We start from the raw sequence: 16292 nt of genomic DNA on the forward strand, positions 1-16292 counted from the left end.
TTGGAAAGCTTAAAGACCAATTCTTATCGAATTTCTGCTGAAATCACAGCTGCTGCCACTCATACAGACTGCTCCATTTACTGGTAAATCCTTGTTCATCCTTGATTCTACTTCCTTGGAGGATTTTAGGAATGCTTTTTTACTGTTATTTTAGTGTACACACATGTCCTAGAGAGCATGGAAATGTATGCACTTGAATAATAAACCTGAGATTAGCATAGCACTTTCTGAGTGTACAAAATAATTCACATTTATTAGCATCATGTTGTCCTTACAACAACCCTGTAAGGTAGGCATTATCCCACTACTGCAAATAGGGAGCCCAGATCAAGAGGGCGTGGCTTGCCTCTTGTGACCTCATAGTCAAGGTGAGGTTTGAACTGGGAAAGCCTTGACTGGCCACCCCATCGCTGAGCCAGTCCTCTATGCCAGAACTTGGACCCACTGTTCCCTTCTATCTCTCCCCTCAGTATTTTTATCCTGGTAGTAGCTCAAGCTTGAGTCCATTTGAAGAAAGGCAAAGTACATATTTTTTAAAAAATAAATAAATAAAACAAATCTTGCTGAACCAGTGTGGGTTAAAGCTGCTCCTACAATAAGTGCACCCAGATCCAGGGTGAGATCAAAGATAAAGAAACCATGCCAGTCAGTTTATACACCTTGCTTCAGAAGCCAGGGCAGGATAGGCTATTTGTGGATGCAACAAATGATATATGTTTAACTGGATCTGTAATCACTTTCTGACATTTTTGGTTGGAAAGGGGCACACAAATATTCTTAATAACAATGCTAATTCAATAAGCAAGGAAAGAAGAGACTTCAGCAAGGGAAGGAGGATCAAGCAGTATAAGAATAGGTTATTACAAACACACAAGACCCTGTTTTCATCTCAGCCATGTTGGAAGATGAGGAGAGTTCTCAGAGCGTAAGGGCTGAGTCTCCATTCTGACACATTTTATTTCTTTAGAAGAGTCCTCATGATTCACATGCATTTTCATTCCATCCTTCCGCAACAGAATTCTGGGTACCATACGTGGGAGGGTCCTGAGTCCTTTGATCCTCACAACAACCCTGTGAGGTAGGTGAGCTGAGACTCGAAGTTTGTCCAAGGCCACCCAGGTAAGCTCCACCGGGATTTGAACTCTGGTTTCCAAGGTCATCACTGCACAGCAATGGCTGTGGAGATGAACTGGGAAATGTCTCTCTCCTCTTGCCTTTCCTTCATCTCCTTACTCCCTGACAAGCAAACAAGTAAAATAGCCAAACTGTTTGGAACTGTAAATTATGGAAGCAGAATAAATTATGCAAAAAATAGAGCTATATGCAAATATATGAAAACTGACATGTTGATCTCCATAGTACAGCATTTTAGCACAACAGATATAGAGCCTGCATCAGATGCCTGCCCTGCTCCAATGCAACAGAGAAGTTCACTCCACCTCCACACATGGCTGATTCTCGACCTCATCGCCCACCCCCTCATCCTCTGTTTGCTCGGGGCTACCACATCCTGCACCCACAGTTCCTTGTAACTCTGCCACTGTAGCGTAGTCACTATTCTGAACCGCAGGAGGTGTTTGGCAGGACCCCCCATCACACTGATCCCTGCTGGCGCCTGGGAGGTTCTTCAATTCAGCGTAGTGTAGATTGGCTTCCTCCGGGTTGTCATCCTGTGGGTGGAAAAAATTGAGCAAAAAGTTACACCTCTTAGTACGATACCTTGTTAAAGTGTGAATGTGAGTGATTGTTCTTGAGAGTTCAATTTCCTTCTTCAAGAACAGAGATGTCAAACATAAGGAACATGGAAGCCATTTTTCTGCCCGCCCCCCCCCCCCCCCACTGTAATTGGTCTCTCCTAGCTTGGTAATTGGGCTCTGTTCATATCCTGAAAACATGAACAAGGTTTTAACATTTTCTCATCTATCATGTGCAGCTAATGTGAGAACAAAGTGCTGATTTCTGGCCATCAGCTGCTTGATGATGTCACTTCATGCTTAATGATGTCACTTCTGGACTTCAGCAGGCCCCGTGAATGCTAAATTCGGGCCTTTGTATGAAATGAGTATGACATCCCTCCTCTAGAACTTACATTGCTGATTGGAAGGTAGATACATGTATACATGTTATGTAGACGTATGTGTACCTGAATGCGAAGGCACCATACAGTGCACTAAGACTTGGGTATGACTTGGTGTAGCCAGAATAAACTGCAGTTCTGTAGGGGCACCCACCACCCACCAGTTTGATTGTGCCTCTGAGTCACATTTCACTCACCTCTGCTGACATTCGCTTCTTTGCTGCAAGGGAAACAAATGCAGTTGTGACACAGGAACAACAGCAAGAGAAAATGTGTTATGCGGTTTAGAACCCAGGGGCCTTCCTGCAAGGACTGCTTGCTGGTTGTAGCATACAGTCTTCGCCTATGTCACTTAGGGCACAATCCTAACCAGGTCTACTCAGAAGTAAGTCCTATTTTGTGCAGTGGGGCTTACTCTCAGGGAAGTGTGGTTAGGATTGCAGCTTTAGGTAGGTTTAGACTCAGAAATATTGCATAACAAACTGTAGGTCAGGACCCACTGGTGGGCCATGACCTGATTTTTGGTGGGTCACCAAAAGGTGATGGAAAGATGAGATAACTAATTGCCTCAAGCCCTGGGGCTATTCAAAAAGAAGATGCTGCAGTTGCTAATTACCCTGCAAAGAGCTCAGCTCCTGCAGTTTGCAAGCATGTGTAAGTATAGGGAGATAAATGTTTGAGGGTCTTTTTCTGGTTAGCATAACTTATAAATACATAAGTAAAAAATTATTTCTTTCTAGATTTCCTTTTTTTAAAGTCTGGTAAATTTAGGTGGGTCCCGATAGAGAGTCATTAAAAATAGTGGGTCCCAGTGCTAAAAAGTTTGGGAACCACTACGCTATCAGAAAAAAAGCTAATAATAATAGCTATTTCTGGTTACAAGGGATGAATCTCCTAGATAGGAAGTGGGCTATTACCATGACGGACCCCTGGCGGCTTGGCACCTGCCACTCATGCTGAGATTCAAACCCACTGGGTGTTGGGCAGTGCTGTATCATCCCAGAGCAGGGGGAGGGGATGTCACTCTAGTATCAGATTGAGCTTCCTGTGCCTGCAAGGAGGCCTGGAGAGGCTGCCTTGTGCTGTAGCATGAAATTCAGTTACAAGTCCTGGTCTGGTGCCTAAAAGGCTGTTTTCCTCTTCTGGACCCACAAAGTAAAGCGTTTGTGTGTGTAAGGGGCGGTGGCATAGCCGTACAGCTCCATTCCCCCCACCGCCGCCAGGAATGGCTCCGAAGGGAGGAGCCACTTGCCCACCACGCTGAGGTTCCCCACCAGACTGGGTGCTCTGCCCCCCTTCCAGCTACGCCACCGGTAAAGGGGGCTGGGGAGAGGTGTGTGTGAAAAATTACAGAGTAGGACTGGGAGAAACGTGTATGAGCAAGAGGGAAGGAGCGACCAGATCTGTTCTGTTCTTCCTCTTGCCTGCTGGAAGTAGCCCACCATAATAACCTGGCTCCCTGCCCCAAAGGAGCAAAACATGCTCTGAGGATGGTTGCATCTCTTTCCCCACCCCCTTTTCTTCCACTTCCTCCTTGCCTGGTTCCTCCCTTTCCTATCCACATGCAGCTTCATATTCGCTTGGAAGGGAAATTCCACGGTTCAGTGGCATTTACGCCAAAATGCAGCAGTTCCTTGATTGTCATCCACTTGACTTTGCTCTTTCAGCAGTTTTCAGTTTTCACCACATTTCAACTTCTATGCTTCACCTATGCTTTCCCTATGCTCCAGAAGAGAAGATTTCATTCAAGCTTCCAGCAGCAACTGTTACCCTGCACATGCCAGATCTCATCTGATCTTGGAAGCTAAGCAGGGTCAGGCCTGGTTAGTACTTGGATGGGAGACTGCCTGGGAATACCAGGTGCTGTAGGGTTGTACCATAGTCTTTCAAGACTGAAGGTTGCCAACATTCAAGCTTCCACAACATTCATTAGCTTTCTTATGCTTATTTTTTTCTTTTATTTGTATGTGTTACATACAGCACAATCCTAACTTGCACTGGAACAGGCCTGAGTTGTGTCCACCACAAGTTTGGGGCCGTCTGAGTCTCATGCCCAAGGCAAGGGCAAACTTTCCCCTTACCCTGGGGAGAGCCGCAGCAGCCCCAATGGGGCTACTTGGATCTGTGCCACCTAAATTGGTGGCACAAATTCAAGCAGCCTGGAGCATAATTGCCGGATCCTGGCCCCATCGCCTGCCCTCCGCTCACCCCAAAACGCCTCCTTCCTGCCCTCCCATGCCTCCCCCAGACCCCTGTGCTGATTGAGCTCGGCCAGTGTGAACTTACTGGGCCCCAGGGCCCAGTTGGCCTGCGGAGGCTGTCACACAAATGTGCTTTACAGCACTTTTACAACACTCTTCGGCCGGTGCAAGGGACTTGCGCCAGCTGAAGGGGTGCTCTGGATTGCGCCCATTGTTAGTTATTTATGTTTTTTGCTGGCCAAAATAAATTTGCATGCTAAATAAGGCTCCGCTTTGACATTCATTCATTTTTTAATTTCATCCGTGCTCTGGTCCCAAACCAGATGAAAGCGCAAGATGTCTATACATTGCAGAGGAGAATGGCTTCAACTTTCTGTTTCCCTTCCTCTGTGCTGTTTTTCTTAATCCATCCATCTCCACTTATTTTAATCTTTCCCACTGATTTCACACCCATTTTCCCTTCCCCTCCTCTTAATGTTCTGTTACTCATTCTCTTGCAATGCATAGGATCTACCTGTAACTCAGAAGCCAGTCCTTTTGGTTTTAGTAGATCTTTAAAGCTCCAGTTCTTTTCATTTTTCCAGCCCCAGTGGAGCCACAATGGAGCCCCAACATAAGGGAACAAACATTCCCTTACCTTGAGGAGGCCTCTGTGACTGCCCCCCACCACCACAGGATACAGTGCATGTCCCAATGGCATGGTTGTACTGGCACTGGAAATTTGGATAGGATTGGGTCCTGTGATAGGATTTATGCTCTAATTCTATTCTTCTGTGCCATAACAGCCCCTTTGCCACTTTTTCAATGAGGCTGCCTCTCAGATTTCTGTGGCCAGTGTATTTTCTTTCCCCACTGAATAAGACAGCCCAAGCGCTTCTGGGATTATTTTTGGATTGTGGTTCCAAAATGCCGAAGGAAGAAAGCTCTGTGCAAGCATAATAAACAAACAGCCCAAGAATAAACCTACCAAACCCAAGAACAGTGAAGCTGAAACTTTATCTAGGACACATTCCAACCTTGTGTAAGGTAATACATTTTACTGATGATTTTTTTTTTTGGTGTCTGGTATTGTGTTCATGGGGCATGACTATGGGGTATTATGAGGAGGTCTTGAACCTCAAAATTTACCACTGCACCACTGATGTCAAGGCTCAGTCAGATTAGGACACAGATGCTTCCTATGGAGAGGAGCTCCCAGCAGATGACTCAGGCGTGAACCGGCATGGAACAGCACACTAAGCAGACATCATCCCCCTTGAGAACCAGCTAGAGCATGGTCCCTCCACAGTGGTAGCTCTCAAGACCCCAGGCTCCTTAGGGAATCCAATGCCAACCCATCTAGACCCATCTATTGCTTTCAGGAACAACAGCAGCACCAGATCATTGCCCAGGTTCATGAGCAGTGGAGAAGAGTTTGCCTGGCTGTCTGAGGTTCTCTGTTATAGGTCTCCACAGGAAGAGGGGGTAGTAGCTTCAGATTCTGGAAGATCAGAGCTCAACTGCAACCAGGAAGGTGTAGGGCTTCCTGTTTTATAGTCTCTTCATTTGGCTCACCTTGGTCTCACCTATAGTCTCACCTTGGCTCTTACTGATGGAAGAGCTCAGCAGTTGCTCTCCACAGCACTGGTTCCACACTTTCTTGTCCAGCCTCACTAATTATGCTGACTACATAAGAGAACTCCATCTGTGCTGTCTTCTCATTACTTGTCCTTGCCCTCCATCTCTGCTCTCTGGGTCAGCTTCCTGCTTCACTCAGTATTCACCAGCCTGCAGCTTCAGTCTCTTGTGCTGACCTTGTCTCCTGTCTCAGTGAGTGACTGGGCTCCATATTCTTGGCCTTCAGTGGCTAGCTTCTCCTCCATCAGCTGGCAGGTACAGAAGCTGGTGAAGGCATGTGTGCAGGCCTCTGCTATGCCCAGAATTTGGGATGCCTTAAGTGTTAGCGCACTGCTTCAAACACACCTTCAGCCCAATCCTACCGTTGGCATCCTTCAGTCTCGGAAGACTATGGTATTGCGCTCTTAATGGTGGTTCTGGAACAGAGTGTCCTCTCCAGTGTGCGAAGCCTGGGTAGAGCAGATATGGAGGATAGACTGTTACCCATGCAGCGAATCCCCCCTCTCCACGTCGCTGAAATGCTACAATGGAAAGGCAATAAGGTTGGTTCCAGCGGCATCGCAGGAGTTGCCAGAACGTGACTGTTCTGCCATGAACTGCCTTAGGAACCCGGCTCCAGATTTTGCCTCGAGGTTGACTCCTGAAGCCTCTTCCGTAACTGGATGTAGCCACAAGGCAGTGGAGGTTTGGGATCAGAGTTTTCCTTCTCTCAGATGAGCTGCCTTCCCAGGCTGATGAGTCCCATCTACCCGATGGCTGTTTAGTCACCTCTTAAGGCAAGTACAGCCAAACTGAGGGCCTATTCTTATCCCCCAGCCTCCAGGGGTTAATCCTATCAGCCCCCAGCATACAGATGCACTAACACCGTGCTCTACATGCTGTGGTAGTGGGGTGGGGGTGACCAATGGCCAGCAACAGGTAAGTAAAAAAACTTTTTTATTTACTTGTCAGTAGGTCACCAAGTGGGAAACCCTGGCCTCTGAGCGGCCCGCTTGGAGGCAGGCTGTGCAGCATGGCCTTTCCCAGTTTGAAGAGACACTTGGCCAACAGACTGAAGCAAAGAGGCAAAGAAGGAAGGCCCATAGCCAGGGAGACAGACCAGGGACAGACTACACTTGCTCCCAGTGTGGAAGGGATTGTCACTCCCGAATCGGCCTTTTCAGCCACACTAGAATCTGTGCCAGAATCACCTTTCAGAGCGCGATACCATAGTCTCTCGAGACTGAAGGTTGCAAGTAGTAAGCAGTAGGTCACCTATGGGTCTCCTTGGACTCGCACCAGTTGTTTTGCTGGCATAAGTCCAAGGAGAGGAAGAAGGCACTCTAGGCCAGAAAATAGTGATAGGATTCGGTGCACACTGCCGCTACTGGGATGCAATCCCCTCCCTCCTTAAACCATCTCTGGTTCCTCCCCCACTAGCAGGGCAGCCCAATAGGATTCTCTAAAAGAGAGTGAGGTAATTCTTTCTCTTCCTCAATCACATTCCATTGGTTTATCAAAACAGATACATTATTTTGTGACTTTTTCAGTTATTCGGCAGTCGTGAACTGACCTCCCACATCCAAATTTCTTACCATATACTTATGTACTCTGGTGCTCAAGCACATGGCGGAGTAGATGGGCACAAACAATATGGTTAGCAAGGTTCATTTGCAAAGGCTCCTAATTCTGCATTAGTACTGTTTACATACATTCCAGTATGCAGGCACTATTTTATGGGGCTTACTGGTACTGTGGCATCGCAAAAAGTCCTGAATTCAGAGATTTGCTGAAATGTATCTGTTCCCCATCCCAATCCCTTTTCTCTATAAAGGAAGCCAGAGGGGGAAAGGATGTCATGCCTAGCAGTTAGTGATGATGCCCTTCTCCTTTGCTTTCTGAATCACTCTTAAGAACTGGATGAACTGGAATTGGACTGGGAAACTGATAGCTTGGAGTTTGGATTTTTCAGTGAGCATCCGCATTTCTCACTGGGATCCTCAATTAAACACAGCTTCTTAGTATGTTTAAACAGAAAGTTGGAGGTCTCTCATGTGCAGAAGTTCTGCCCTCTTGTTTAGCAGACGTCAAATTCTTTCACTCGCTTTAGTCACCTCCCCTACCCCACCCAGACAGTCTCTAGATATGTCTTGAGGTGCTACTCACTTCCTTTGCGAGCTCGGCAGAGGCAGATGGAGAGGATAAGAATCGTCACCAGCATTACGAAGCCAATGCTTGGTACAGTCCAAAATAGCCAGCGCGGGATGCAGAAGCCTTGTATCTTGAATCCTGCAAGGAGATATAGCAGCATCAGTAAGTGGCAACCCAGTCCAATTCATCATTTCCTCATCACAGACACCCTCAGTCCGAAGCCACAGCTAACTCTGGTTCATGTTGCCCAGAAGGTCCATAGCTCAATGATGGAAGGACATGCTGCAGAAGGTCCCAGGTTCAATCCCTGGTGTATCCACGTTCTCTTGCCCAACCCCAAAGTCATTCTTGGAACAGTCACTCGGAGCCAGGTACCAGATGCTCCTTCCACATCCGCTGCCTCCGCAGTCATTTTCGATGTGGTCCCTTGAGCCAGGCCGGACACTTCGGAAGATGCGGTCAGCCTGGCTCTGAGCATTTTGGAAGTAATTTATGTCATCAAAATGGTTGGCAACCTTCAGTCTCGAAAGACTATGGTATAAGCCTACAGCACCCGGTATTCCCAGGCGGTCTCCCATCCAAGTACTAACCAGGCCTGACCCTGCTTAGCTTCCGAGATCAGACAAGATCAGGCATGTGCAACTGGGAGGGGGACAACACATGTCATCACGTGTAGTTCAGATGGGGTGGGGGTGGAGGGGTGGCAGGATGGCCTGAGTGCCCCAGGGCAGCATGCTGCACACAGGGTACCAGCCAGGTACCAGAATTTTTTGAACACAAATATTAAATGTTAGCAATGATATTTTAGGTAAAAGTTAGTAGGTATATTGTTCACAAACAATGAAGAGGACACAGGGGCCATGAATCCTGATAAATGAGAGGGGGGGGAGAATTTCACATGTGTTGTCTGAACTTTACTTCCTGTTTGTGCTGCAAAAGAAAAGGAAATCTGCCTTTGCTTTACCAAAAGATGAAATAAAAGCTTGCGAATGATTGGCAGGGTTCAACCATGAGGCCTATAGTCGTCTCAGGCAGCAGGTTGGTGGAGGGCACCAACTTTCCATTGCTTTTTCACTCCCTGATTGGCAGAAGAGGAGGAAGACAGAACAAAAGAAGTGTGGAGGAGGGTGATGGACTCAGGGTGCAATCCTAACCCACTTTCCAGCACCAACATAAGGGCAATGCAGCTCTGAGGGAAGGGAACAAATATTCCCTTACTTTGAGGAGGCCTCCATGAGTGCCCCCCAACTGCAGGATGCAGCACATGGCCCATTGGCACAGCTATGCCAGTGCTGGAAAGTGGATTAGGATTTGGGCCTAAGGGTCCAGTCCTATCCAACTTTCCAGCACCGGCACAGCTGCAATGCAGCCCCTAGGTGAAGGAACAAATGTTTCCTTACCTTGTGGAGACCTCCACAATGACCCTCCCACCACAGGATGAAGCGCACACCCCATTGGCATGGCTACACCAAGGCTGGAAAGTGGGATAAGATTTGGCCCTAAAGCATCTCCAATGCTCTAGCTCAGTGATTCTCAAACGTTTCAGCACCAGGACCCACTTTTTAGAATGACCATCTGGCAGGACCCACCAGAAGTGATATCATTAACCTGAAAGTGATGTTGTGGACGGAAATGACATCATCAAGCAGGAGAATTTTTAACACCTCCCATATGACAAAATCAAATCAATTAAGTAAATTTAAAGTTTACTATAAGGATAAGTTTAAAAATCTATTTAAAATACGAACTTTATTCTTCTAACCTCCTGACCATCCTAACCCTCCCAAGCAGTTACTGATCTGTTTTTTAAAAAAATTCTCTAACATCCCAAAGGCTGCCGTCCTATCCACACTTTCCTGGGGGAACATTCCATTGACTATCATTAAAAACATATACATAGTAGCCTGTTAAAAGTACAGATCTGTCACATTTCCCCAAACACAGTCACATACTATGGTAGCATCAAGCCTAATACATTAAAAATAAAATTCAGATTGAAATAAATGGGGACCCACCTGAAATTGGCTTGCAACCCACCTAGTAGGTCCCGACCCACAATTTGAGAAACACTGCTCTGTTCTACTCTATCCTCCTCTTCCTTTCCTGGTCCAGGGGGCAGGAGGAGCGGAAGTGGATGACCAGATGGGCCACCCCAGATAATGGGCTTGAATCACAACTGCCCTTGTTTACTATCTTTACTCTTTAATGTCCAAAGAGGTGTCTGGAAAGACCCCAAACCGCACTACCCACTGCAACTGCTGATAAGAGCATTTAACAGAAAGGGCTGAAATGCACTTACCTGCATCGTTACATTGTTCTAGAACCATTGCCAAAATGAATTATGAAGAACTGTTCTGGCAGAAAAAAAACAAGGAAAACTTCTTTAATCAACCTCTTTAATTCTGCCTCTTCAATAATAACGCTGAACATTATGCTGTTTTTCCTTTATGCACATTATGCACATTTTCCATTATGCACATTTGCTTCCTTTGGGAAATCTTGATCAGGGAATTTGCCTCCTTCAGGAAGGGTCTCTTGAATGGCTGCTATGGATCCTGAAATGCAGGGGTTGGCAACCTAGGGCCCATGGGCCAAATCCAACCCAACGCCCAACATCATTTGGCCCACACAGAGCTCGGCTTGGAAGGCAAAGCCTCCCACCTAATTTGCCGCATGCTAGACAGGGCATGGCTGAAGTGTCTGCCCAGAGTCGCCTGCCCAGGCATGTGGAGTTCCTGTACCAAGCAGCACCTGTTTGGTACATGGCCAATTAGGCAGGAGGCTTTGCCCCCCACCCCCCAGCCAAGCTCTGAGCAGCTGCTTGCAGGAGCTTGGCAACCCAGAAGTTCAGCAATGATGTGATGGCATCCTTTGCCCAAAAAGGATGCTGACTGTTATGTATGTAAGTTATGCAGGATGGAAATCTTGCATAACTGATTGGCCCAGGATTATGGCTGGCCAATCGAGTGATGGATCGAAATCCTACTGTTCGACCGGCCCTCTAGTTAATGTTTCAACTGCACGAATTATGGGGAGTCTGGGTGGAGCTAAAGGGTATAAAAGCCAGGGATGTTTGCCTTGTGATTCATTGCCAGGTTCTGTTCTGAAGATGGAATAAACGTATTGAGCTGTTATCTCTATGCCTTCCTTTATTCGCATGGACCACTACATAACACCGACCCTGTTGTAATGCATTCCAGAGGATTCTGTGGGTGTTGTGGAATGAGCACAGAGAGCATGCTGGTCACTGATATTAGGGGCCTCAAGCAAATGGCGCATACATCCTAAAACAAACTAATATTCCACGGGAGGTGTACTTTGAAAGGGAAGATCAGGTATGGTGTTGGGCAAGCTGTCTTTGTGGGAATTTTGATTAGCATTACTGACTATCTCAGTGAGAAATCCCAGAATCCCCCAGTTTGCTAAACAAGAGATGTAGCTTATTAAATGGCTTCAGTGCTTCACATTCATTATCTCAGCAAATCCCTACAACAGCATTGTAAGGTAGGCCCCAACACCATTAGTGCCAGATTACTGAGGCAGGGGAGGGGGATTTCTGAAACTGAGAGAACAGTGACTTGTCTCAGGCAAAGTAGCAAGCTTGTGGTTGAGGAACCCAAGAGATTCTTATCTCAAATGAGTAACCACTACATTGCACCAGTTCTATAATTAAACCAGTTTATCTTCTTTAAGCGGCAATACTGTACATACTTTCCTGAGACTAAGCCCTACTGAATATAATAGGACTTCCTTCTGAGTAGGCATGCCTAGGATTGCACTGCTAATATCTCAACTTTGCGATGATGTCCCAACAACTTGCACATGCCTTGACATTACTTCTATCTTAGCCATCCATATACATCCCTCCCACCACTTTCTACATACTGTTTTATTCTGGGGGGGGGGGAATTTCACTATTAACACACTCTTTAGATGCAGAAATACATGTCTCTCTTCTCCCTCACAAGGAGGACTTGCGTTCAGTGCGGCCTTCCTCCCCAGCCCTGCTTTATAGCCAGCGATAAACATTCCAGGCAGTTCCTGTTATGATAATTGATACGTCACCAAATGAAAATTCAGAAGCAACAAGGGGCGCTGGATGTGAAATCTTCCTCCACCTGACCCAGTGAAGCTTTCTCTAGCAGTGACCAGTCATTGACAACTCACAGCCCAATCCTATCCACACTTTCCTGGGACGCATTCTGGGCATCACCTGGCAGGACAAAGTTCCTAACAACACAGTCCTGGAACGTGCTGGAATCCCTAGCATGTATGCACTGCTGAAACAGAGACGCCTGCGTTGGCTCGGTCATGTCGTGAGAATGGATGATGGCCTGATCCCAAAGGATCTCCTCTATGGAGAACTCGTGCAAGGAAAGCGCCCTACAGGTAGACCACAGCTGCGATACAAGGACATCTGCAAGAGGGATCTGAAGGCCTTAGGAGTGGATCTCAACAAGTGGGAAACCCTGGCCTCTGAGCGGCCCGCTTGGAGGCAGGTTGTGCAGCATGGCCTTTCCCAGTTTGAAGAGACACTTGGCCAACAGTCTGAGGCTAAGAGGCAAAGAAGGAAGGCCCATAGCCAGGGAGACAGGCCAGGGACAGACTGCACTTGCTCCCGGTGTGGAAGGGATTGTCACTCCCGGATTGGCCTTTTCAGCCACACTAGACGCTGTGCCAGAACCACCTTTCAGAGACTTTCGAGACTGAAGGTTGCCAATACCTTTCCTGGGAGTAAGCCCCATTGACTCTAATGGGACTTCCTTCTGAGTAGACATGCATAGGATTGGGCTGTCAGAGGGGAAAAGATATCTAAATAGCGGTGGAGATAAGAAATCATAATTTCAAGTGTTCAAAAAGAGCGTCATCACCATGATTGTTTCCATAACGTGGACTGAACTCTTGATAGCCAAGAAATACATAATACAGCAGATGATGCCTGTTAGTGAAATTCCATGTCTCCTCGTCCTCTCACCCATACACCATCTAGCGACACACAGTGCATGAAATCATGTTGCAAACTCGCGGTGCCCCCATATTGGCTTGCATGCATTGGTGCGGTCATCTTGCCAAAGCGGCAGGCCTGGATCTGGTCAGTGCCTATTGAGGACCAGCCGGGGAACAGGTATGTTGCCCTGAGTTCCACTGATGAACAAAAAACAAGATGCACCGCACATTTTGAGAAGGGTAGACACCTTAATTACAGCAAAAGCCAAAAGGGGCTGGGTGGTACCTGGGTGGTACCTGGGTGGTACCTGGAAAGACCCCCTGGATCAGGCAAAGGCCCAGCATCCTGAATCCCACAGTGGCATACCAGCTGCCTCTGGGGAGCCCATAAGCAGGAGAGAGAGAGGCACACTTTTCTCCTGCCATTCTCTCTTGCAAGTGGTATTTGAAGGCAGGCTGCTGCTAAAACAGGAGATTGCACACAGCCATCACGTTCCACAAAGCATCCTACAAACTAATTATGTGTAGAGGTGTTTGAAAATGGTGTTGTTTGCCTTGCTCAGAAGTAAGCCCGTTGTGTTCAGTACGGTTTAGGGCCCAAGCCTATCGAACGTTCCAGCACCAGTGCAGCCACAATGCAGCCTCAAAGTAAGGGAATAAATGTTCCCATACTTAAGGAGGCCTCTGTGACTGCCCCCCCCCCACCGCAGGATGCAGCGCCCGCCCCATTGGTACAGCTGCACCGGCACTGGAAAATTGGATAGGATCGGGTCCTTAAACTATAAAAAAATCCTATTTTACTCACCAGAAACAAACACCTCTGATTATGAACTGTGGGAAGATGTGCCTCCTGTTCTTTTCACCCATCCAAAATCTCCTGCCCATCAGTTCAACTGGAGTTGAGTTCCAGTGTTGTGAGAGAGGGAGATACAATGCTCTCTATTCACTCCCCCCCCACACACATTGGGCATCATTTTAGAAGTCACACATCACATTCCCCTGACTCCTCTTTCTTTTCCAAGTCAAAAAGAGTCCCAAACGCCACAGCCTTTCCTCTAAAGGAAGGTATTTGAGGCCTCTGAATGTTTTGGTTATGCTCCTTAATGCCCTTTCGAGCTCTACTATATACTGTACACAATATTTCAAATGTGGCCACATCACAGTTTTATCTCCCTGCTGCCCCATTTTCTATCACTACATATTTCTGGGGAGAGAGGGAGAACCAGAGAGAAACGGTCTACTTTTTTTGGTGATAGCTTCACACCTACCGTATCATCTGGTCTGAAAGAGAACAGCCTATCTAAGACAATCACAACTTATTTGAATCAATAGGTGCACAGCTATGTAGCTATGTAGAATTACTGCTCTGAAGTCTCAGAAGTATCATAGAAAGAACCACCAAGATCTCAACAAACCATTGGTGTCTCTGTTCGTCCACCAATCTCTGTTCACCTTCCAGTGCTCTCTGGACTTCTCTTGACCTTTCTACCACACTCAGTTCTCACATCCAAATCCCAGGCAGCTTATCAGATCAATGCAGTCCATGGCGAGTTCTCACCTTTTCCCACTTATCCAATTGTGAGGACCTCAAAGAGTAGTTGTCACCATCCCAGGTGCCGGAGCATCCGAATTTGTCAGTCGTCCCTTTTGATCTGAAACCTTCTGCTTCATACCGACGTCAGAAAACAGCTTGCTGAGGCAACTTCTGCTTCCACCAGGAAATCCAGGCCCATGACACAAACCAGAAATGAAACAGCAGATGTTTCCATTCAACCACAGAGTCAGAAGAACTAGGACTAAGAAAGTGATTGGAGGGGAGAGGCTGTGGGGGGGGATTCATTCACAAGAGACACAAAAGAATGCTGTCTCAGCGCTAGATGCAAGTTATGTTCTGGAGTGACAAAGTAGCCAAGGTAGTGCAGAAAGTGGATTATTAAAAAGTTCCATTTAGTTTGAAAGAAAGCCTCCACCCTCCCTGCAAAAAAACGCTTTTTAAATTTAAATTAATGGACATGTATTCAAATGTACATTCCACATGCATAGGAAGACACAGAATCAATTCACACATAACACACAACCTTGAATGACACACTGCTTCGGCTGCAGACACTTTCCTGGCAGTATGCCCCACTGAGCGCAATGGCACTTACTTCTAAGTAGTCATGCATAGGATTGCCTTGAGAGTCATCTCTTTGTCAAATTTCTATTCTTCTTTTCTTCTGCTAGGACTAGGAAATTAAGAAAGGTGGACAGCTTAGAGATACAAACACTGGCAAGCAAGATAATAAGATATTTTAATAGAATCAGCAATTGACAGGTTATTGGTTCACCTTCTCCCAAAGTTCTCTTTAAAAAACAGGTCTTCAAAAGGCTCTGGGAAGATAACAGGTGCTGAAATGATAATCATGTTGGCAGCCTTAAGTCTCGAAAGACTATGGTATCGCACTCTGAAAGGTGGTTCTGGCACAGCGTCTAGTGTGGCTGAAAAGGCCGATTCGGGAGTGACAATCCCTTCCACACTGGGAGCAAGTGCAGTCTGTCCCTGGTCTGTCTCCCTGGCTGTGGGCCTTCCTTCTTTGCCTCTTAGCCTCAGACTGTTGGCAAAGTGTCTCTTCAAACTGGGAAAGGCCATGCTGCACAGCCTGCCTCCAAGCGGGCTGCTCAGAGGCCAGGGTTTCCCATGCTATGTGATAATATATAGTGATAATATATGCTGACAGAATATCCAATCGTAGAATAGTTAGTGGTCCAAAAAGCCACAAACTTGTACCATTGCCTTAAATAGGAGCATAGCATTGCTATCATCCTTTCACCTCCTCAGAACTGAAGCTAATTTCTCATTGCTGTGATATGTCTGATTTTTCTAAATAAATGAGGATGGTGGTGATGATGATCGATCTCTTGTGTGCCAGGTCTGCTTTCCTCCAGGACTTAGCAATGAGTTTCTAGTTCCTACTAAAAGGCGTGTATTCACACTTGGTTGCATTCACACTTACATTTTTCGGTGTCAAACCCCAAATGTCATGGACAAGAGGGCGAGAGCTTCCAGCTGAATGTATGATGGGTGCTGTTGAAAAGCAATGTGCATTGCAGGAACTGGCTGTGACCAAGGTTCTGCTATGCTTGACCTGTAGAGGCTCTTGGGCAGGGGTGTTGCTTAGCTTCTCTTGCTTGCTCTGGGGTAGGAATGCCTTTCTCCTGGTACTCACCTTGGGTGCTGCCTCCCTGGACGGGGAGTCCTGGGTCCAGGTTGCCCATGCTGTTCATCAATGGGCAGCGTTCCTGCTGCTCTTCGACCCAGTAGGGGGGCCTGCCAGGAC

The 16292-nt window shown here is 46.9% G+C and overlaps 1 protein-coding gene and 1 pseudogene across 1 annotated transcript; one reads left to right on the forward strand and one right to left on the reverse strand.

Moving 5' to 3' along the window:
- Positions 1 to 224: 224 nt before the first annotated feature.
- On the reverse strand, positions 225 to 14616 carry LST1 (leukocyte specific transcript 1). The gene is made up of 5 exons (XM_066617636.1): positions 14531 to 14616; positions 10325 to 10379; positions 8041 to 8163; positions 2275 to 2297; positions 225 to 1670 (listed from the first exon to the last, which is right to left on the reverse strand). Exons 2-5 carry the CDS (start codon positions 10350 to 10352, stop codon positions 1431 to 1433), a joined length of 414 nt encoding a protein of 137 aa, XP_066473733.1. The 5' UTR covers positions 10353 to 10379; positions 14531 to 14616; the 3' UTR covers positions 225 to 1430.
- On the forward strand, positions 3830 to 3949 carry LOC136643277 (5S ribosomal RNA; annotated as a pseudogene).
- Positions 14617 to 16292: the final 1676 nt, after the last annotated feature.

This window comes from Tiliqua scincoides, chromosome 2 (genome assembly GCF_035046505.1).
Source record: "Tiliqua scincoides isolate rTilSci1 chromosome 2, rTilSci1.hap2, whole genome shotgun sequence".
NCBI lineage: Eukaryota > Metazoa > Chordata > Lepidosauria > Squamata > Scincidae > Tiliqua > Tiliqua scincoides.

Excerpts from the sequence above, each read along its gene's own strand:
- LST1 (XM_066617636.1), bottom strand. The coding sequence starts at position 10,352 with ATGGTTCTAGAACAATGTAACGATGCAG. Across the intron at positions 2,298-8,040 it reads CTGCCGAGCTCGCAAAGGAA|CAAAGAAGCGAATGTCAGCA; the intron begins GTGAGTAGCACC and ends TTTCCCTTGCAG. Across the intron at positions 1,671-2,274 it reads AGAAGCGAATGTCAGCAGAG|GATGACAACCCGGAGGAAGC; the intron begins GTGAGTGAAATG and ends TTCCACCCACAG.